At 39.7% G+C, this 21,669-nt stretch overlaps 2 protein-coding genes across 2 annotated transcripts; both read right to left on the bottom strand.

The window, feature by feature from the left end:
• Positions 1–287: 287 nt before the first annotated feature.
• On the bottom strand, positions 288–2,528 carry LOC115594416 (forkhead box protein I2-like). The gene is made up of 2 exons (XM_030438491.1): positions 1,864–2,528; positions 288–1,204 (listed from the first exon to the last, which is right to left on the bottom strand). Exons 1-2 carry the CDS (start codon positions 2,411–2,413, stop codon positions 504–506), a joined length of 1,251 nt encoding a protein of 416 aa, XP_030294351.1. The 5' UTR covers positions 2,414–2,528; the 3' UTR covers positions 288–503.
• A 4,273-nt stretch (positions 2,529–6,801) lies between these two features.
• lcp2a (lymphocyte cytosolic protein 2a) lies at positions 6,802–20,926 on the bottom strand. Its single transcript, XM_030436906.1, has 22 exons — positions 20,752–20,926; positions 20,361–20,656; positions 18,255–18,317; positions 18,059–18,105; positions 16,729–16,794; positions 16,408–16,433; positions 15,801–15,841; positions 15,309–15,501; positions 12,589–12,683; positions 12,440–12,500; positions 12,173–12,250; positions 11,695–11,723; positions 11,484–11,503; positions 11,215–11,325; positions 11,020–11,038; positions 10,915–10,930; positions 10,710–10,797; positions 10,362–10,414; positions 9,935–9,987; positions 9,369–9,443; positions 8,175–8,324; positions 6,802–7,465 (listed from the first exon to the last, which is right to left on the bottom strand). Exons 2-22 carry the CDS (start codon positions 20,436–20,438, stop codon positions 7,316–7,318), a joined length of 1,512 nt encoding a protein of 503 aa, XP_030292766.1. The 5' UTR covers positions 20,439–20,656; positions 20,752–20,926; the 3' UTR covers positions 6,802–7,315.
• Between the last annotated feature and the right edge of the window lie 743 nt (positions 20,927–21,669).

Raw genomic sequence — 21,669 nt, 5'->3', positions numbered from 1 at the left:
CTGTGGGAGAGGCTAAGCTTGATGTTGGGTTATTGTTGCAATTCACATTGTTTTAAGCCTGTTGGAGAAGCTCAGCTTGATTTTAGCCTGTTGGAAAAGCCAACATTGATGTTGGCTGTCAAAAAAAGTTACAATATTTGCTGAAAACTCAACTACAATTCTAAAATCATGTAAACGTCTATCTGCTCAGGATAAAAAAGTAAAGGTGCAGGTACTTAATTTATATAGATGATTACATTTGAGAAAAAAGAGGAAACAGTTTTCAAAATGTGTTGAACTGTTTTTTTTTTTATTCCAAACATTAAATACATTAGACTTATATGTACACATGAAACATTCACCCCCCCCTTTTAAAAAAAAAGATAAATAGGAACATTCACACTCTGGCTGCTTTGAATTCAACCAAACATTCACATGAAGACATTGTAAAAACTTTGAAATACATCATCAGTTCTCGGTGTAAACATATAATGTTCTCTGGAGCTGTCACTATCTGGTTTGTGTCACTGAGGGAGAACCAGAGAGTCGAGGGGCAGAGGGTCAGAAAAGCCTCCAGAGAAGAGAGGCTCACACTGGGCCTGAAGCTGCTGCAGTTGCTGGGCCTCCTGGAGCTCTGGCTGAAGACAGGACGCTGTCTGCAAGTCGACGTAGAGTGGGGGAGAGCCGGCATAAGGGTAGAGGAGGGAGGAGAAATGGGGAGGAGTTGATTGGGAGGAGGGGTATGGAGCAGGAGGAGGTGTGATGGAGTGATGGAGGGGAGGTGAGGAGCTGCAGGTGTCCCACTGAGGAACAACTGCGCCGGGGGAGTAAGAGGAGATGTATCCCTGAGGAACAGGAGGAGGAGGAGGAGGAGGAGGGGAGGCATGGCCCGGTACCTGCATGTGTAGCGAGGGGGAGCTGGCATGAGGAGGAGGAGGGGGAAGGGGGAAGAAGGAGTCCTGGGGTTGACACATGAAGTTGCTGAAGCTAGTGTCTGAGAGAGCGGGGAACTCAGTGCTGCTGTTACTACCACTACTGCAGTGCATGTTGGGAATTTTAGGACTTGGTTCTGATGAGAAGGAGTCAGAGGAAGAGGAAGAGGAGGGGGAGGAAGGTTTCTTGTCAGCGGTCACGTCATCAGCCTTCCTCTTCCTCTTGCGGCGAAAGTTTCCGTTATCAAACATCTTCTCACAGTTTGGGTCGATAGTCCAGTAATTTCCTTTACCTGCAGAGAGGAGGAGGAGGAGGAGGAGGAGGAGGAGGAAGATAAAGGTTATTAAAGAAACAAAGCAGCAACTACTTTTCTTCTCTTTCCACCAGAACATGAAAGAAAAACTCAATTTAGGAGCTTTAAATGTCCAGAAACAATAAGTACAGATGTGATTTAAACACCTGTTTCTACAATACTGAACTCCCTTCAAAAATACTTAATTTGTTTACACATGATATTGCATAAGCAGGTCAGTTTAAACTATATTCAATTCTTCAGAAAGCCTTGAGCTCCTTTATTTGGTTTTAACATTTTATTTAATATCACAATCCAATATGGTAGGTAGAAACAGAACCAGCTTTTTTGATGCTGCTTGTTTTTTTGTTTTGTTGTTCCACCAGTCTGAAATAACTTGTTTGAAAAAGAATGTATATGGAGTTTGGCTTGACAATAATTTGTTTTAAAAACACAATAAAAGAAGTATTTGACCTTATTGTGAAGGGTCATTTGTTTTTAAACATATAAAACAGCAGCGCCTACTTCCTGTAATAAATGAGTCAACACTAAAGAGTTGGTTTCAACTCTTTGCTGGCTACTTTTGTTTATAAAAATGAACTGGAATCATTGGCTGTGTGGTAAAATGGATAAAGCAACTCAGGTGTGGTTTGTCTCACCTGGGTCGTTCTCGTCACGAGGAACTTTCCGGAAGCAGTCGTTGAGTGACAGGTTGTGGCGGATGGAGTTCTGCCAGCCAGCCTTGTTGGAGCTGTAGAAGGGGAAGTTGTTGGTGACGTACTGGTAGATCTGGCTGAGTGTCAGCCGCTGCTCGGGTGCAGTTTGTATCGCCATGGCGATGAGGGCAGAGTAGGAGTACGGCGGGCGGACCAGGCGCAGCATCTCATCTGGGTTGGACATGGAGAACCAGGGGTTGCTGTAGAGATGAGGGAAGAAGCCTCCGAATACTGGCGGGAGTCCTGCGAGGCCTCCTGTTGGGCCTCCTGTGATCCCAGAGAGGGGGCCCAGGTCTCGGTTGCAGAGGGAGGGATCGCTGTGGTTGGTCGGTGGGAGCCACTGTGGCACAGACAGGCTGTGCTCAGGAGGAGCTGGAGGGCTGTACAGGCTGAAGTCAGTTGAATGGAGGCCCAGGGATGGGAGCTCCTGCTGGGGCAGAGAGCGTCCGCACAGAGGTGGGGACAGACCCTGCTCCAGGACAAAGGAAGCCATGCTGGTTTTCTAGTCCTTCCTGTGTTTCTGCCTTCACTTTCCTGTCTTGTCTTTGAGGTGACGTCCTCTTCTGCTCAGTTCCAAGAAGTGGGTGTGTTTGTTTAAATAAGTGTGTGTGTTTCTAGAGGCTACACACAGCTCCTGCACCTGTCGTGCTCTGTTCACCTGCTGCCCACCTGAGAAATTTATACTCTGCTGCTCCACCCATGGGCAAGCTGATTGGCTACTGTGCTGTCTCACACACAAATTCGCATGCATGTGTATGCATGGTATGTGTGTGTGTGTGTGTAGTGGGTTGATTTGAATAAGACTAGGCTGAATTCCTCCCCTCAAGCAGATTAGAGCCTGAGGATTTCATGCTGAGGTATGTCTCCACACACACACACATGCACAGACACACACAGACACACACACAGCTTGATAAATGAGTGATTGAGAACCTTTTCAACTTTTCAGTTTGAGAGCGTTACATCGACTCAACAGTGATTCTAAACACTGAACATAAAACAAACCGTCTAAACTCTTGGTCACGCCACCCACAACCTTGGAGTGTTCATCAAACACACATTATGAATCATTTATCTTTTTATTTTGCAGACGATTTTGTCACAAGTGACTTATAAATAACATCATAAAGATCTTTCTATTCTTATCGACCTTTAAGACACAAAGGGATGTTGTTATCATTCAGTGGCTACATTGTTGCAGCTGGTGGCTACAGGCAAAGATATAATTACATTGTCCACCCAGAATTAACGTCCATAAATCCACCAAGAGTTCATTGAAGAAGGACAATTCAGAGCTTGCCATCACTATCATGAAGTCATAATTCCCTGAATCACATGACATCAAAAACCAACATCAGACTTGTCCATTGTAGAATAAAATCTGAGAAAGAAAGACGCTTTTATAAGCCAGAACTTGCCTCAGAATCTTCACGTTTTCAAGTTTTCTTGAGTATCAAAGCTACCCAGTGACAGCTGTCTGAACAACCATGAGTGCACTGCAAACAGAAACAGCTTAGACCTAATTCGGCATACTTTTAATGAAGGCAATTTGACTCGGTGTAAACAAATGGAGACAAATATGTGTTTCTAAAGAGAATTTGATGAACAGGTCTACAGTGGGAGCATGTTAGCATCTATCAGATTAGCAACATTTTGACTTAATCCATTTTCCAAAAGTAGGCTAAACTTTTACACTGAGCTGACAAAATGAAGCAGAATTAATACACTCAGAGACTCACTTCAGAATACAAGAACATCACTCTGGGGAGCTGGTATGATTATAGGGACATTTCTTGACAAGCTTACATTCCATGCCTTACCAAACTCAATTTAAAAAACACGACCAAAAACACCAAAAGCAGTTCTATTATAACTAGTGTGTTATTTTTCTCTCCACAAAGCCCTAAGCTCCTGTTTTGTGGTTTTCTCTTTTTAATGAACATCACAATCCAGATATAACCCCAAGAAACAGACAGAAGGAGCTGGTCTTTATTTGCCTTGAGGAAAGCATATAAAGTGTTATTGCAGGGGGTCAGTGTGAATGGTTTAATATACTTAAAAATAATATTAACCCAGTGATTTTCCTCTCTGATCTCAGATCGGGTGTTCAAGTTGATTTAACATGTGCTGACTCAGAGTGTGTTTAACAGATTCCCTCAGAGCAGAAAGTGAAACTTAATCTGTTTTAGAAGAGATTCTGCAGACAACAAACAGACCAACAGACCATCAGCTGCTGTTTGAGGTGTCGCCCAAAACTATTGTCCTTCAACCCCCCCCCCCCCCCCCCCCCCCCCCGCCAACACACAGACACACACACAGTCAGCATGTCTACCTTATTCTCATTAACAACTCAATCCTCATCAAACAGTGATGTCAGATGTTAATGCTTTGGTTTAAGGCTGCATGTTGATAGAATAAATGATTTAAAGGACATCTTTGTTCTGAGTGAGTCTGAATTATCTTCTATAAACATGCAGCTTTAAAAAGTTATCACTCCGTAATGGTTTACTTGTTCTTAGCTGTTGTAAACATGTTACACTTGCTCTGAGGGTTGGATTAAAACACCACACTTCTTTTGCAATAAAGTAGCATTACAGAAGCTTTTGTCAGACGTATAACCAGTGTTGTGTAAAGTACCCAAAAATTAAAAGTCAAGAAAAGTCAAGGTATTGTGTTAAAATTTTACTTTGGTAAATGTAAAAGTAACGTCATACATACAAAAAGTATTTGAGTTGATGTCCAGAAGTGTCTGATATTAAATGCTACATAAGTATCAAAAGTAATTTTCTGGCAAAAGACATATTTAACTAACAAATGTACAAGTAAAAGTAAGTTATACATATATTTGTATGTATTTACTTTAGACTAATGGTTGATTAATTATCAGCCTGGTTCATTATCAGATCCGATATTCCGTTTTTTTCTGATTATCAGTATCACTGTTTGTTTTTTCTATAGTTAAAAAAAAAAGATCTTATAGCAGATAAAATAATAGTTAAAAGGACAATATTTAACTCCAAAATGTAGCAAAGTGAAGTATAAAGTAGCAACAAATGGAAATACTCCAGTGAAGTAAAAGCACTTCCAAACTGTTTTTGAGTAAATGTACATAGTTACCTTCATGTCCACGCACACACTTTATGATGGTAACATTTATATTTTAATGTATTACACAGATATACTTTTTACGTTTGTCATTTTTCAAATTTTTTTATAGAATTTTCTTTTCTTTATTTCTTGCTTTGTTTCGCTTTTAATTTTGTGTTTGTTTTCATTTTATATCAAGAATTATTGCAATCATTTTCTAACTTTTATAATTGACTACTATTTTGCCTTGAGAAGAGCAGAGACCACTTTGAAATAGCTGAAGAGGATTTAACCTCTTAGTGAACACCCCCATTTTAAGGTTCTTTTTCCAAAATGACATACCAAAATTAAAAGCATGACAGCTCCCACATAGTTTGAGACTCAGGGATGTGCTTGGTACCATTGGAAAGGTAACACCCTCAAGTTTGTTCTAGTGTAAGTGTGATTCTATGACATACTGACACAGAGTTACAGAGGTTGGAACACAGGTCTTGGTTTCCGTCCAAACACAAGGGTGTTCCTATGTTGGAACAGTGTTCCTTAAGGGGTTAAACAAAGAATAAAGAATCAAAGGTGGCGCTACAAAAATGGTCAACTTTAAATTCTGAGGGGTCTGTCTTAACTGGTGTTACTAGTTACTTTACAAATTTAGCACAAAGTATATGAGGAATTTATAAAATAGGTTTTGTTATAAATTAAATTAAATTAACGGATAATGTGAAGATTTGTTGCTTTTCATTCGGCTCATGGTCCCTGTGAAGACATTTTTAACTGTTTTCAAAATTTTTACAGGAGAAAATAATTGGCAGTATTGTATTGTACAAGATAGTCCAAAATAAGCTCCACCTGCCTTTACATTAGTGCATGAATCATAATAATCTACTGATAACATATATGCGTCTAACAGTAACAATTTACTGCAACCTGGAGCCTCCAGCTTTAAACTAAATGAGATGAACACACTTTAACCGAAGTCTCACCTTTAATCTAAAACTCTCAGAAGCTCAACATCAGCATGTCTGACTGAAGCAGACAGATTTCTTATCAGTTCACTTTCTGCCAACGACGACAGTCTCAACCTCAAGTAATTCACACCTGTGTGTGTGTGTGTGTGTGTGTGTGTGTGTGTATGTGTGTGTGATGACAGTTGGCGATGGCAGCAGTAATCTTCGCCCTGCGGTGCCTTCGTGGACTATGCAGACAAAACAACACACAGTCTGAAATATAACTGACAGATGACTGGGATTATGGGGGAAGGTGCCGCTGCACTTAATGTGTACTTACACTGTAACAACACCTTCAACTGTCAAATAGAGTCTTCTTGGTTCAGGAGGATTGAAGGCTTTCATTTTCACATCAATAACCTATAAATCAGTGTCTATGTTTGTTTTTTTTTACATTGTTTACCGCCTCAGAAACAACATTAAAATACAGCGGCTCACTATTGCTCAGTTTTCTTTGCTGTAGCTATCTCTGGCTGTAGCCACTAGCTGCAATTAGTAAGTAGCTCAGTTAGCCGTAGAGCCAAGTGGACCTGTCAGCTGCCGTGAGGCTACGATACCAGCAGAGTTCAATTTGACAACAGGGTATACAGTATGGAGGTGATTTAAAACTGTGTTGGAGCCAGAATATTTTCACATTGTACTCTCAAGAAGTAGTAACATCGAATGTGGTTATATCTTAAAAATTGCTCTATTAATTGGGTAGGTATGATAGATATGAGTGCATATATGACGATGAAGAAAAACAATATGACAGAAGTCATACTTCTGTTTGAGAAGAACACAACACTGGTGATGCTCTGATGATGTTTTAATGAGGAAACAAAGTTGAATCTGAAACATTTACAGCTGATTAAAAATGTCCAGACTGAATATAGAGAAGCAAAGTATGAACAATGGAGGCTGGTAATACAATCATGAAACCTGGCTTTATGAAGCTCAGCTGAACACAGGACTGGGAGAGTTTTAGCCATAAACGTGCACAGTTTGAATGTGGAATACTTTAACTAAAACATATATTCATCCAATATTGTGTGCTGGAAGTAGCATCATACAAAAATCAAGATTAAAACCTTTTCCACTCAGCTTAAATGGTTTATTTTTCCAAAATCCTTAAACTCAAGAACAGAGAGCCGACACAAACCTGGAAGCTGTGGTCTGTGAATGCAAACTAAAATAAGCAAATGAAGCAACATGTGCAAAAAGGCCAGAAAATAAACTCCAGGTTTCAAATTTTTTTTTTATAACTGCTCAATTCTGCCTGTTGGGTTTAGTTTGACTCATCCGGTGTGATATGGTTTATCCGATCAGGACCAGTTCTGTCCCGTCATGTAGTATCCAGCCGGGTCAGAGAGTAGACACTGGTTTTGCTGAGCGGAGCCACGGTTTTTGGCATCGATGAGGAGGAGAGGAGACTGGGAGTAATGGCAGATGATGCCACTGACTGACGGGAAAGTCTGCGCGTGCACACACACACACACACACACACACACACACACACAGTTAATAGTTTTTCCTATGAAGCTCGTTGGAGTGCAAATTTCCCCAAATCCCCAAAATTCTCCCTTTAGCATCTCCAGGTATCCAGGACCAACTTCCACACAGTTGATGTGTTAGTTGTTAGCTAACGGAATCCTACAGTAACTTCTTGCGTTGTAAGAATTTTGGTGTAAAACATTCAAAACTTAACTAAAATCACCAACTGATGAGAAGAAATAACAGTTTTGATGTTATGACGTCTATGTTTTGTCTTGCAGAGATATCAACAGAAGGTAGCATTGCTAACCAGCCAACCCATGTTAAACACCAACACTGTGCTAGGGGCTCACAGTCCTGACTGCTAGCTGCACTGCTTACTGTGCTAAATGGCTAACGGAAGCTACAGTCAGCAGCAGTTAGCCGTTACTCTGGTGATATGCTGCCCCCTATTGGTTTTGAGTATAAATTGATGGATGGCTAATTCTTACATATTGTTCTTTAAAGTAACATCAACTTACAACCTACTTAGAACCATTTCTAACAATAATCACACTGCAGCATGTGCAAACACACACACACACACACACACACATTGTTACTAAGATAAACTGTGAATGGACGATCACTGGAAAGAGCTATAGTACTTTACTTCTTCTAAATACCTCTGCTCAGTAGTGTCATATTTACCTCCTGGACTTTGAGTCCGGTTCCGAGCAAAAAGTGCTGGCTCTGCTGTTTGATCTGGATGTTGTAGACTTTGTCCTGGTAAAAGACCATCAGGGTGAAGGGCTGATTGGCCTGCTGACGGGTGCTGTCCCTCACCAGGTACGCCCCGTCCTTAACACAGAAACAGAGACAGACATAAGAGACGTCACAGAAACGCTGATGTTAATCAGTCACTGAAACCATTTCACTAGTGGTGGATATTTACTCAAGAACTTCACTCTCCACTTTACGCTAATTTATACTCCTGCCAAATTAAATTTTGGAGGGAACTATTGTACTTTTTACTGCTCTTTATCTATTCAGTAGTATGAGTTACTTGTTACCTATCATCTAGAAAATATCAGGCTATAGATTGAGGGTTTAAGTCCCCCTCGACCAAAATAAAAACATTTTGTCGAATTTCTATTTAAAGGAACATTATGCCCTATTTAGGGACAACAGTTACTGTAATGCTGTGGGGATGTAAACAGGAAGTATACTGTCACTATGAAGGATGTACATTGCTCTGTGTATACATCAAATTCACATAAAATAAAAATACAAAATCATAAAAAAATTGTTCAGTTTTACATTTTTTTGTATCACTAGAATTCAATAAATCTTACCCAGCTACAATATTCAAATACTGCTTACACATTAATGTAATATATTCTATTTATACACTAAAAAAACACCCACAGATCATTTATCAGACTGTTCTCGAGCACTACATCAACGTCACTTGCCACTCAGTTGTTTGTTTTTTTGTAAATATCTTGTGATTTTCTGTGAATATCTTGTTTTTTCTATTTATTTTATATTGAACTTTATATATACTTTTCTGGTTATTTCTGGAGCTGTTGTTATGAATGAATTTCCTTGTTGTGGGAGAAATAAAGCCAATAGTAATCTAAATCTTAATCTTAAAATACACTTATCGAAAGGCACCATTCTGCAAAATGAGTACTATTTCTATAGATTCTTGAAGTGCATTTTGCTAATGATAATTATGTTCATTAATTCCAGGATATGAGTAACTTCTAAACCAGTGTCAAATAAAACATCAAACATTATCTTGTTCAGACAGCTATCAAATAAAATATATTCAGATTTCTGCATGCAAAGTCATAAAAATTTACTGTGCTGTACATTTATTTTGCTGCTTTGTTTTGTTACCTTGTGCACTCGTTTCAGACATCCTTCTGCCTGACCTCTGGTCACCTTACCCACGTACCAAGAAGGGTCCAGTTCCTACACACACACACGCACACACACACACACACACACACACAGTATTATACTTGCATCTGACTGATCAGTTCAACAGGAAAGTGAACAGAAAGACAATAGCCCCACCTGCTGTTAATATTGAAAAACAAGAAACAGATTCAATACCAAACTGATACTACTACAACGATTACTATCACTACAACTACTATTACTACTAGTACTACTACTTATAACAATAATAAAAATTATAATAATAATAATAATAATACTAATAATGTATTTCTTTCAGAAGTCATCAAAACAGTTTACAAAGTGTTTTACATGAATTGTATTTCGATCATTATGAGGACATTTTTGTGATATGAGGACTGGACCAATCAAAAGATTGTGCTAAGATTTTCTGGTCAGTGTCAGTGAAGGTCCTCACAAGTATAGAAACACAAACATGTATGTAGGTATGTGTGTGTGTGTGTGTGTGTGTGTGTGTGTGAGTGTGTGAGTGTGTGTGTTACCTCTGTGCGTGATGTTGTAGATGGAGGAGGACGAAATGACTGTCTGTCTGGTCCTGCAAAGTTACACACACACTGTCAGTACAGGATTAATTAATAGTAACATACCTGCTGCTGCATGAAGCAGCTCTGTAGATGAGCGCCCTCTAGTGTTTGCACAGAACCACAACAATTTGACCCCTCAGTCCCCACACACCCACCTCATCTAACAATTAACCATAAAAGATTAATAAAGGGGGAATTGAACAGCTTGACTGAATCGTGGACACAAACCTTGATTGTAGTTTGAGTTGCACATACCTGTAAATAAATAATGTGAAAAGTCCCACTCAGGTAGGATTAACATCAAAGGAGGAGTTTGGGAATAAAACCCTATTTTTCCAAAAACCTTGGAACTATTCCCTTAATGTTTTTGTTGATGTCTTCTTACCAGATTGTAGTCTGTGAGGCAGCGATCCTGCAGAGGGAACGTTGGGAGGCAGACTGCTCAAAAAACAAACAAAAGGAACAAAGATTATTCATTTTAAGAAATATTTTATTTAATCTACCTTGTGGAGGTTTTGAGCAGTAGTGGTGGTGAACAATGTTTTCATTAATTTTAGCAGAGAGTCGCTGTTGTTTTTTCTACTTTTTACAGGATTTATTCAAAGTAAGACAAATATCACCAGACACAATACAGTGTGTGTTAACATTGAAGACTCTACAGGATAACTTTAATTTTGATGGGACCAACAATTGAACCTCCAGCTCTTACACAATGATATTATTTTTTTCATACCTGTCTCCAAGTCTTGAGGGGGGCCCAGGAAGTCCAGGGCGGGGGGGCAGACTTTTATTCTGGAGGGGGAAGGTGTTGTGTTTCTGAGCTGGAGGAGGGAAGAAGAATTTAAGACTCACTTCAATAATTTGGGATAACAATATTTTGTAAGCCATTTATATGAAATGAGGCAGGATTAAATTAAGAACAGGAAGGGAACCCTCACCTTCATCAGGTGTTTGCTTATAAAAGAGAAAAGAAGAAAAGGATTCATGAGTTCATTCAGGATAATTTCCTATTTAAACAAAATTCTGTCAGAACACCAACTTACCTCTCTCCTCGCATCAAACCTAAAAAAAAAAAACACATATAAAATTGGATTATTATCAAATAACTTGAATAAATGTATGAATATGAAATCAATCATTCTGGAGATAACACATTTATTGGATGTAAATTCAATTATGTTTGAAAAACTTCATAATTTACATCAAGGTGATTTGAGGAATGACTTGTGTGTGCTGACCTGTTGGGAGGAGGTCTGGCTGCTGAGTTGCTCCTGTTGATGGAGGTGGAGGACGGAGGAAGAGCAGGAGGTTTGGACCAGGTCGGAGGATCAGGAACGTCTGGCTGAGGCCTGAACACACAAACAAAAACACACATATTGACAATTGAAAGACTACCTTAAAACAACATCTTAGCTCTAGAACAAAAGTCAAATAAGTACAGATAAAGTTTATTACGCCATGGTCTGGGTTAATACTTGATTCTGATGAGGATGTTTTGTGTACTTACCTCCATGGATGTGTGCCCGGCTGTAAGAAAGACACAGATTTAAATTTATGACAATAAAGTCCAGAGGTGAAAAGAATGAAAAACACAAGTCAGAATGAAGTTTTCAGTGTATGTGGTGGTAAGACAGTGGAGTTCCTCAGGGTCATGTTCGTGGTCCCTTTGTTTTTAATTTTCCATGTTGCTAAAGTTTATTTAAAAGCAAAGAGCTCACCCTGTCCACTGTTGTGTTGCGATGAGGTCCTGTGAAGCAGAGAAAACTAAATGTTATAATGTCATCATGATGGAAACATCAGTTATCATATTTACAAATGGAATCTATCACATTTAAATTATTAAAACACAGGTCTTTTGTTTGTAATTATCTGTTTTTATGGAAGCCAGCTGCTGCCAGGGAAAATATTAATCATCAAAAAGTGATGAACTTGAAATAACAAACATTACAATAACATAAAAAAATAAATGAATTGAATTGGTCCCTGAATGCACCAAAATGTAATTAACAAATGTTTTTTTCATGGTTTATCTGTAGGTTATTTTATATAAAAAAAAACTTGAAAAGAATTATTGTAATGCAATCTAACCAATACATAAAGCTGATAGAGTATTTTCTTTATAAATTGTCAGCAGAAAAGGAAAGTAAACATAATTTAATAGAATAAAACAAGAGGGCCTTTTAGGTTTGGGATTACCTCTGACGGGGGACGGGTTGGATCCCGAATCTCTGCCCGGTTTGCTATCACGGAAGATCTGTGGCGGCTCTGGAAGAACTGAATACAACAACAAATACACAGATTACAACTATTTTTATAAATCAGTCAAGTATTTGGAATCTATAAGCTTAATTTCTTACCTACAAAATCTCAAAACTAAACTTGGTGACACAGTATAAATTGTGGTACAAATATTATACATTAAGCTCCACTCAGACTGGATTTCTGCAGCTGCGTGTTACTCACGTTTTCCTGTGGGTCTTCCGCCTGTGTGTGGGGAGTGATCTCTTCTGGAGGACTCTCCGGGCTACGAGTGGCAGTTAGAGGTTTAGTTAACTCAAATAAGGAAACACAGTGTGAACAGTTGACCAATGATTCAAATGTTTGAAACTCACCATCCGTGGAGACGGTGCCGACAGGCTGGAGACTGGAGGCCGGGGACAGACAGCAGGTGGCAGGCGTCTGGATGACACATGGTTATCCCTGTTATCTACACACACACACACACACACACACAGAGTTATTGTGAGCTAACTACAGTGTCCTGGAAGTGCCTTTCTCTATCTCATTATGAGACTTTAGTTTCTGTGAGGACCTTTAGAAAATCCGCATGATTGGTGGTTACCATGACAGCAGTGTTTATGAACCGCTTATTCCTCCATTAGCCAGGAAATGGCACTGTGCCATCTGTACAGAACTTAAGCAATACTTACAGCAATGGCAGTTTAACTAGTGTCAGCTAACCACAATGCTAACAGCAAACTTGAGCTAAAAACTATCCATGAGCTTATCGCTAACAACTATCCATGAGCTATTCATGTCCTGGATAGTTTGACAGTTGTTAGTATAGTTGTAAGCTCATGGACAACTATCCATGAGCTAACAATTATCCTTTAGCTAAACATGATGAATAAGCTAATAACTATTCCATGGCTGTGTCTGAAATCACCCACTCATTCCCTACTCCCTAGTCACTACATAGTGAATCCAACATAGTGCACTATATAGTGAGCTCAACGGCAGAAAGAAACACGGACTTTCGGACACTACTCCGGCGCCGTTAATGACGTCACTACTGCCGTGCAGTTGAAGCGTGAATTGAAACTTCCATGCATTCGTCTGCAGCGCAATGCATGATGGTAAATATTGCTTGGTTAGTGACCATCAGTTGTACACTACTTTTCGCGATGCATTGTGGGATACTTTGAGTGCACTATATAGGGTATAATATTCCCCACAATACATTCGGACAGCACTACAAAATGGCGTAGTCACTCTATAGTGCACTATATAGGGAGTAGTGAGTGATTTCAGACACAGCCCATGTCTATTAGCTATCAACAATCCATAAGCTAACAGCTATGCTTGAAACCGTCTTTTAGCTATTGACTACCCATAATTCAACTGTCCATAAATTGACAGTTATCCATGAATTTACGGTGATGCTAACATCTATCAATGAACTAACAATTAGGCTCGGCACTAAGCTAACAACTATCCATTAATGAACAACCATCCATTAGCTGACAAATGTCTATAAGCTATAACCTACAATCAAGCTAACCACTTTCTACTACCTAATAGCTTGACATTATCTATAAGCTAGCAACTATCCATGAATTAACAACTATCAATAGGCTAACAATTGGGCAGTAACAACTATCCATTAAAGCTGTAGCCTGTAACTATTTTTTTTATTATACTAAAATTGGCATTATTGTCTGTTGCTCCACCCAGTGGCCCTAATTTGATTTGTAAGAATCCACTGTTACCGACTCAACCAATCAGAGCCATGGGGAGTGTCTGAGAAGTGTCAATCACTCTCTTGCATACACCGCTGGCAGCCCCTCTCCCTCACTCAGCGCATACTGAGCAGTGCCCCTCCCCCACCTGGTCAGATATGTTCATGCCCAAAGTGTAAACAATGCCCCACCATTGCCCATGTCAAAGAGAAGAAATAAGAAGACTGACGAAAAATAGCAGTGTAAAAACAAAGAATTTGACCAAGCCAGAGAGAAAACAAGGATAAATATCGGAGCATCATGTCAGAGTTGGAGGGAGCTGCGGGATTTATAAGGACTCAAGAGTGACGCAGAGTTAGCTGCTTTTCTTCTGGACAAGTAAGGACCCAAGCTTGACGTATGTTTCATTCTATGTTTTAACCACAAGGCTATGGTAGCGGCAGTTACAGTAATACTCACAATAGCGCATATGGCTGTACGATGTTGCAGTCGAGCTACATAGCTTGTTGCTAAATCTACCTTGTTAGCTTGTATGCTAACTCCATTGTTTAGCTCTGTCTTTATGGCTACTGTTTAGCAAAAGTGTCTTTCAAGTGACCGGGCAGTTGTAACGCTAGTTTGTGGTCAGTACACTCAGAAGTGGCTGAATTGGTTTAGAGGAATAACGTTACTTATGCTTCAGAAAGGCAGCATGGCGTTGCACCAGGTAATGATTACGTGGTAACTACCGCGATGTGAGGAATAGTGTTTGTTACTCGGAATATATACAGTGATCGGCATGAGGCACTCGTCATTGTAATTTAGTTGTATTGGTCAGAAAGAGAACAATCGGGGCTTATGCTGTTGTTGCGATTTTGAATGGGCCATCTTGGTTATCTGGCTTCCTCTGTTACCTTGGTTACAAGCCTGCTCATACACAGCAGGCTCCTCTGTGGGGAGGGGCTTTGAAGGCAGGGCTGCAGCGCAGCAGAGAGGAGGGACCTGGGAGCTGTGCTCATTCAGATTTTCTGACAAAGTCCACTTTTTTCTATAAACTCCAGATTGCAGCTTTAATGAACGACTATCCATAAGCTAACAACTGTCTATAAGCTTTCACCTACCAACAAGCTAAACACTATTTACTACCCAATAGTTTAACATTATTTATAAACCAGCAAGTATCCATGATCTCACAACTATTTATAAGCTGACAAACAATCAATGAGCTTGCAACTATGCTTACAACTATCCATGAGCTAATAAGTATCCATGAACTACTAGCTATCCATGAGCTAACAACAATGCTAACAACTATCCATGAGCTAACAACAATGCTAACAACTATCCATCAGCAAAAAATAACAACTACATCAGCCCCCCCCCCTCGTGGTTACCTATGTATTCGCTGTCTCCGATGGGCAGAGTGGGGCACAGATTGCGCACCATATCCTCTGGAGGTTCAGAGGGAGGAGGTTCGTAGTCGTTGGCCCCGTCTGGGTCATCATTTGGGGACTCGTAGTCTCCCCCGCTGCCCTCCTCATCACCGCTGTATGGACTCTCATAGTCATCATCAAACTCCTCATCATCCTGATGAAGTGAAGGAGAAACTAAGAAAACACTTGGCAGCAACCTCATAACTGCACAGCACCACACTTTAAACCACCTCGATAAACAACTGCAGCCAGATAATATCAAGTCCCAGAAAAATGTGCCTTTTCTTGTCTCATGTCTGAAGTGGTATTCATTGGTAAACTTTTTGTTGTGTGTTCTTTAAATACCAATAAAGGAATAAAAATTAAATTATTTTAAACTCAAGTTTTTCCAGTTAAAATAGACAGAAAAGAAAGAGGAAGAGAAAAATAACGAGAGAAAACAGATGAACGTACAAACTCGTCTTCACCCCAGCCCTGAACATCCGTAGGCGTCTCTGCACAGAATAAATCAACACGTTAGCAGCTCTCATGTGAAATACTAATATCTATATATTTTTACATTTCATACAACCAAGATAACCGTTTTTTGATCCTCAGAGAGAGGATTTAGAGATTAGTAGAGTAAATTAGAGTAAATGACATTTTCCCATCCAAACATTAGAAACATGTGTCTGTATTAATACAGAAATATGATGTTTTTAAAATATGGTGTAATATAACAGTATAACAGATCACCAAAATATAGTACAGGATGGGATATAAGATATGTGGTGACATATAGTAATAGTTTAACATAATAGTTTACCACAGCAATAAAGTACAAAATATAAAGTGTAATACTGAATGAATATCTTACATTTTTAATTTGCATTTAATACATTTAGTTCATTTTCTAAACCAGATAAAAGCCATTGTTAAAATGAATAAACCAACAGATGTTTGATCCCTGAAACGGAAAATAAATCCAAACAGAGATATACATAAATATTGTAAAGCACCACTCAGCTTTCAGATTGAGATGGTTTGTACTTAATTTATGAAATTAATAAAGAGTTCCTACCTGGTTCGTGATATTTGGGAGTTGTTCTGCAATGGAAAGATAGAGAAACAGACAGAAAGAAATGTATTATTATTTTCCAACATGACCTTCACATCTCGTTGATTTCAAACGGTCGACTCCTCTTTAGTTAATAATATCATCGGTATTATAAAAGTACATTATCTGTACTGCATGCCCATTTAAGCTGAGTGCTTGTGCAGCCTCATGTGGATGTTCTGTGTGTGATTGTGTTTCTGCATGTCAATGTACAATCCTATCTTGTATTATGACAATAAAGGTGAAGCTTGTTTTAAATCAGTAAAGACACAATGACTGACTGACCTTTTACTGAACAGGCCTCGTCTTTCCTCCTTCTTGCTGATTTCAGTGCTGATCTTGGAGATCAACCTGAGGAGACGCAGACAGACACATCAAGATTATTCACACTTCTATTAATAAGTCGTGATGTCATGTGCTAATGCCATAAAGCCAGTGTTGAGGAAGCTACTTTGCAAGCATAGCTTGTAAAACCACATGTAGTTCAGCCTGGCAGTAGTTTGAACAAACTACATTTTTACCCTGGAGAAATGTAGTTTGCAAAACTACTGCTAAAAAAGTAGCTTTAGCAACTACTTATACTCATTATACTCATTTAACTCAGTGTTAATTCATTCAACAGGTGTATGAAACAAAATATAATAGCCTTCAAAAAAATCACATGCCAGCAGACAACTAAACTCAAGTTTTATTTTTTAAAGAACAAAAGCTGAAATTTTTGGTCAACATCACAGGAACTTCAGAGCCGCTAACACTAAAGCACGAGAACTAGATGCCAGGGCAGAATCGCTTGTTGACACGACACATGAGCAGTCTCTCAAAGTCCATGACGTGCTGGTGGTATATGAGCACTGCCTTCCTTGGCACAAAGACCCACCCACTCTGTGAAGCATTTGAGTGCTGCCAGGGCAAGCCAATCAGAGGCAGCATTGGCTTAGCATGTCAAGACATGTTTCATGCCTTTTTTCAAAGAAAAATAAAGTAAAATTTATATTATATAGGTCTTTTTTATATACAAAAAAAGATATTTCATATTATTGGCCAAAATTGTAGTTTGTAAATTGAGTAGTTTAACTACAAAAAATGACCCAAAAAGTAGTTGAAATACTTGATGCAGCACAAAATATTATTGTAGTTTAACTACCAGCAAGTTACAGCAAATTGTAGTTAAGGTATGTAGTTCAACTACATGTAGTTTATGTCTCCCTAACTCTGAGTTAACCATTTTGAATCTGTCTGCCTCCACATATCCTCCATCTCGTTTCCTTTTCTTAGTTGTTAGCCACATATTAGCTAGATTAAGAGGCTAACACAGATGTTAGCGTGTTGGAGAAGCTATCACAAATGTTAGCCTATTAAGGAAGCCAATGCAAATGTAAGTTTTTTATAGAAGCTAACACAGATGTTAACCTTTATATGCTTCCCTCCACCAAAACGATTAATGTCTCTGACTCATGAACAGTGAAACAGAACACCTGTCTTTTCTTGTGTATTATAGCATATAAATCATCTTTAGCTCTCCGTTGGCCTCTTGGTCCATTAAAACCTCTAATCAAACAGTAGCTGTTATTGACACATTCTGTTTGATATGAATCAGCAGTTTGTCAGTACTCACGGGGCGTGAAGTTTGGGGAATTTTTGAAGGTCGTTATCGCTCAGATTCTGCAAAATAAACAGAGAAAGTGTCAAACTGCAGGCCGAGTTTAGATTAACAAATCCCCTCTTGGCCTTTCCTTATCTCCTCCTTCCTCTCCTCCACCTCCGGCTTGACCTCTTTCCCCTGAATGTCAAATCTGTTGTTATGAACTCACCACAAATCTGGAGCCGCTGATGGAGTTCTTCAAAACGACTTTGTCACAACCAGACAGACTCATCTGCACAGAAACACAGTGTTAGTGAAAATGGAGGCCGCGGGAGTTGAATCATCAACCTCAGCAGGGTAAATGGCCTTTTTCAAAGATATTCCTTATTTATCTTGTACTGGCCCTCTGTCTGAAATACTCCACTTTAGCTCCTGTCTCTTTAAGCCCCCTTCCCTTAAAGCTAATTCTCTTCTGGACAAACTGAGCTTTTATGGCATTCCAGGCATCTGCCAAACTTAAGCATTGATGCTAACTGTTCATAGCGCAAACTAGACAGACCCAGTAAAATAGCAGCCATGGCCGCTGATGGTTTTGTATCCATAGCACTAAAGCAATAGAGAATCAGACAGATGGTAGGTTTTAAGATTTCAGCATGCTATTTCATGATTAAATTCAAATCTGAAAGTTTTTTGGTGCTAGATAGCAACAAAATTGGCAGTTTGCTCTAATGTTTTCGGAATTGAGAAGCTTCACTAACTAGCGTGACAGCAAGCAAACACCTGTTGGAGCCACTAACCAGTCAGCCAGCTATTCTTTCGGAGCCTGTGGTGAGCTGGCAGGAGCTCTGTCTATTGACAGTCCTGCTAGTAGCCTAGTCCTGCTGGTAGACTAGAGGCTTTTATTTCACTGTTGAACCGATGGTTTATTAAATAATGTTTAAATAAAGGCATAATGTCAGTTACACTCAACTTTTCCCCAGCCTGGTTCTATGTGAAAAACAATTCCAGCGGCTTTTGGTGATTTAGCTGTGACTCAGGCAATGATTACAAGCCAATCAGAGGCAGAGTAGGGCAAGGCATTCCTTCACCTGCCTGGGATCAACGGTCACTGTTAAGGAGTTTCTGTTATAGCCAGCGGGTAATCGGATACTCCTATGCAGATTATAATTTACACTTTAGACTGGGGAATGGAGCTGGAGTTGAGAGATAACTTATCGCTATCTGTACATGAATGCATACATTTTTTAAAAAGCTATTAAAAAGCCAAATCATCATCAGACGATTGCTGATGGGTTCTGAGACTGTACATTCCAACCAAAGCATTCAGCCTCTTTCGCTCTCTATATGGACTGTTTACTTGCATGCAAACAAAGCTCACTCAAACTTGACTGGCCAACACCATTCTGACCTCAGACAGAAACCACAATGCTTCTTTTATGCCTTGCTTACAGATTCTGATGCATTCACATACTATGGATGTAAAGACATCTACATACTACTTTAATGCTAAAAAAAACATAAAACATGCTAATTCTCAGGCAAGTAATGCAGTTATAAGGCAGTATGAGATGTTTTTGCTAATCTGAAAGATGCTTGCAAGCTAACACCAAGGCCTGTTTACAGCCGGCTTGCCAACAGCAAGAACTGAAGCCATCCGGACCCATAGAAGATCAACACATGTGCTGTTGTAATGTCAGCTGTATTCTCTTTACAAACACATTTTTTTTTAAATAAAGTATGCCGAATTTGCTATTAGCAGTTCCTGTTTGCAGTGTACTTGTGGATGTTCAGACAACTATCAGTGGATTACTTTGATACTGAAGAAAACGTAGAAACATGAAGATTGTAAGGCAAGGTCTGAATGGTCTATTTTCTATGATTTCTAAGTGAATTTCTAGATGTTTATTTTGGATGGACATCAGAGATAATGATATCCTCAGGAAGTCTAAGTCACACTGGATGTTATCAATATTTGTCTCATGTCAGAGTGTTCATATTTGACTCAGTTATGACTCTTTGAAGGAGTCACATTTTTGACTCTTATGCCGCCTTTAACTCTTCAGTGCCCCTTGAGGAAGCTTCAGTGTGCTGAACGTCCATGTTTGATTAAAATGTTGTCCTGAAAGATAAGTAAACTCGTGTTGATGCAAAGACTCCACAGATAACAGTCATTATGCAGAAGTGAACCGATTTCTTCCCCAATTTTGGACGAAGCCTCGAATGTTCTTAAACTGCAGCAAGTTTCATGTCTCAGTTAAATGAAAGAAGGAAGAGCAAGGACAGGAAGGAAGGAATGGAGGAAGGAAGGAGGACAGAGTATGGATGGAGGTCTCACCCTCTTCAGGTAGTCTGCCAGCTGCTGTGGGCTCCACCCCATCACCTCAGACCTGGACGGCACTCGGTCAGAACTCATCCTGCGTCCTACTCACTTCTCAAAGTCACGTTGTCGTCCAGCTGATGCCAAACCCGAAAACTTCTGCTCTAAAAAGAGGAGGCCAACATCACCTGGATATGAGTTTGTTGTCACCGTCTTTTAGATATTTTTATTCTCTCAGTCTTGTTGTCTGTCCTGCTGCCTGTCTTCAGTTGGACGTCTGATTATGTGACAGCCTCGTTCCTCACCACTCCTTCCTGCGAAAATGTAAAACCAAACTTCTCATTAAGAGAGAATTTTTTAAAAAAAGCCAACTGTCTTCAGAAAGTTTTACTTCCTCAAATCAACCCACCACTTTCTATCTCTCCCAAAGTCTTGCCAAGCAAAGAAGCCAGAGAGAAGAAAGCAAAGTGCAGACAAACATGACACTGAGGAACCAAAATGGCTTCCTTCTTTCTTTCTCTCTCCCTTCCACTAGTTCTAAGTGGCTATCTCTTAACCTCCCTTTCCTCCATCCTCTCTCTCTCTCTCTCTCTCTCTCTCTCTCAGAGGAAGTGACTGTGCAGAGGGGGGGATGAAGGCAGCATCCTCCTCCTCCCCTCGTCTGACCACAGAGCGGAACAGATGCAGCAGTTGCACCCACTCGTTGCAGCTCGGCGGCTGACGAGAAACTCTTTTAAAAAAAAAGAGAAGAAGAAACTCTGACTCTAGATCAGTTTCCGAGTTCAGTCTCATTGCTGCAACGTCTCTACACTAAACTCAGGTCAGCTAAATTCACATTCACAGGTTTCGGGTCAAAGTGTAACTTTGATGAAGTTCGACAAATGGTACACAACACATTTTGAAGTGCTGCTCTTAAAGGGACAGTTCACCCAAAATCAAAACACATATTTTTCCTCTTACCCGGAGTGTTTTTTAAACAGAGTTTTGTCAGATATCAGCCAGACAGATGTCAGCCTTCTCTCCAGTATAATGGAACTAGATGGCACTCTAGTGGTGCTCAAAGCACCAAAAAATCCATCTGAGAAACTCAACAGCAATGTCTCTTTCCAGAAATCCCGACCCAGTTACTGAAAATAATCCACAGACTTTTCTGTAAACAGTTTTATGTCAGACGGACATTCTCTATGCTGAACGTCTCCCCAACACCATGCAGAAAGAAGATCATCTAAATATGGACTCGAGGCTAATGAACTAGTTAACTAAGCTCCAAATTCCTGCCACTTAACTTGACCTCTTGTTGGCTGTGGTGTTCTCCCTTTTGGAGAAT

Source organism: Sparus aurata, chromosome 13, assembly GCF_900880675.1.
Source record: "Sparus aurata chromosome 13, fSpaAur1.1, whole genome shotgun sequence".
NCBI classification, from domain to species: Eukaryota; Metazoa; Chordata; class Actinopteri; order Spariformes; family Sparidae; genus Sparus; species Sparus aurata.
The sequence above is the reverse complement of the archived record's forward strand: the minus strand, read 5'-3'. Positions and strand labels throughout refer to the sequence as shown.

Bases quoted from the DNA above. Each gene is read 5' to 3' on its own strand.
- LOC115594416 (XM_030438491.1), bottom strand. From the start codon at position 2,413: ATGGCTTCCTTTGTCCTGGAGCAGGGTCTGTCCCCACCTCTGTGCGGA. The intron at 1,205-1,863 runs GTGAGACAAACC...TCCTCTCTGCAG, and splicing joins TCGTGACGAGAACGACCCAG to GTAAAGGAAATTACTGGACT.
- lcp2a (XM_030436906.1), bottom strand. From the start codon at position 20,438: ATGAGTTCTGACCGAGTGCCGTCCAGGTCTGAGGTGATGGGGTGGAGC. The intron at 11,504-11,694 runs GTGAGCTCTTTG...TCTTTCTTACAG, and splicing joins GCAACACAACAGTGGACAGG to CCGGGCACACATCCATGGAG. The intron at 9,988-10,361 runs GTAAGAAGACAT...GTAACTTTGCAG, and splicing joins GCCTCACAGACTACAATCTG to GACCAGACAGACAGTCATTT.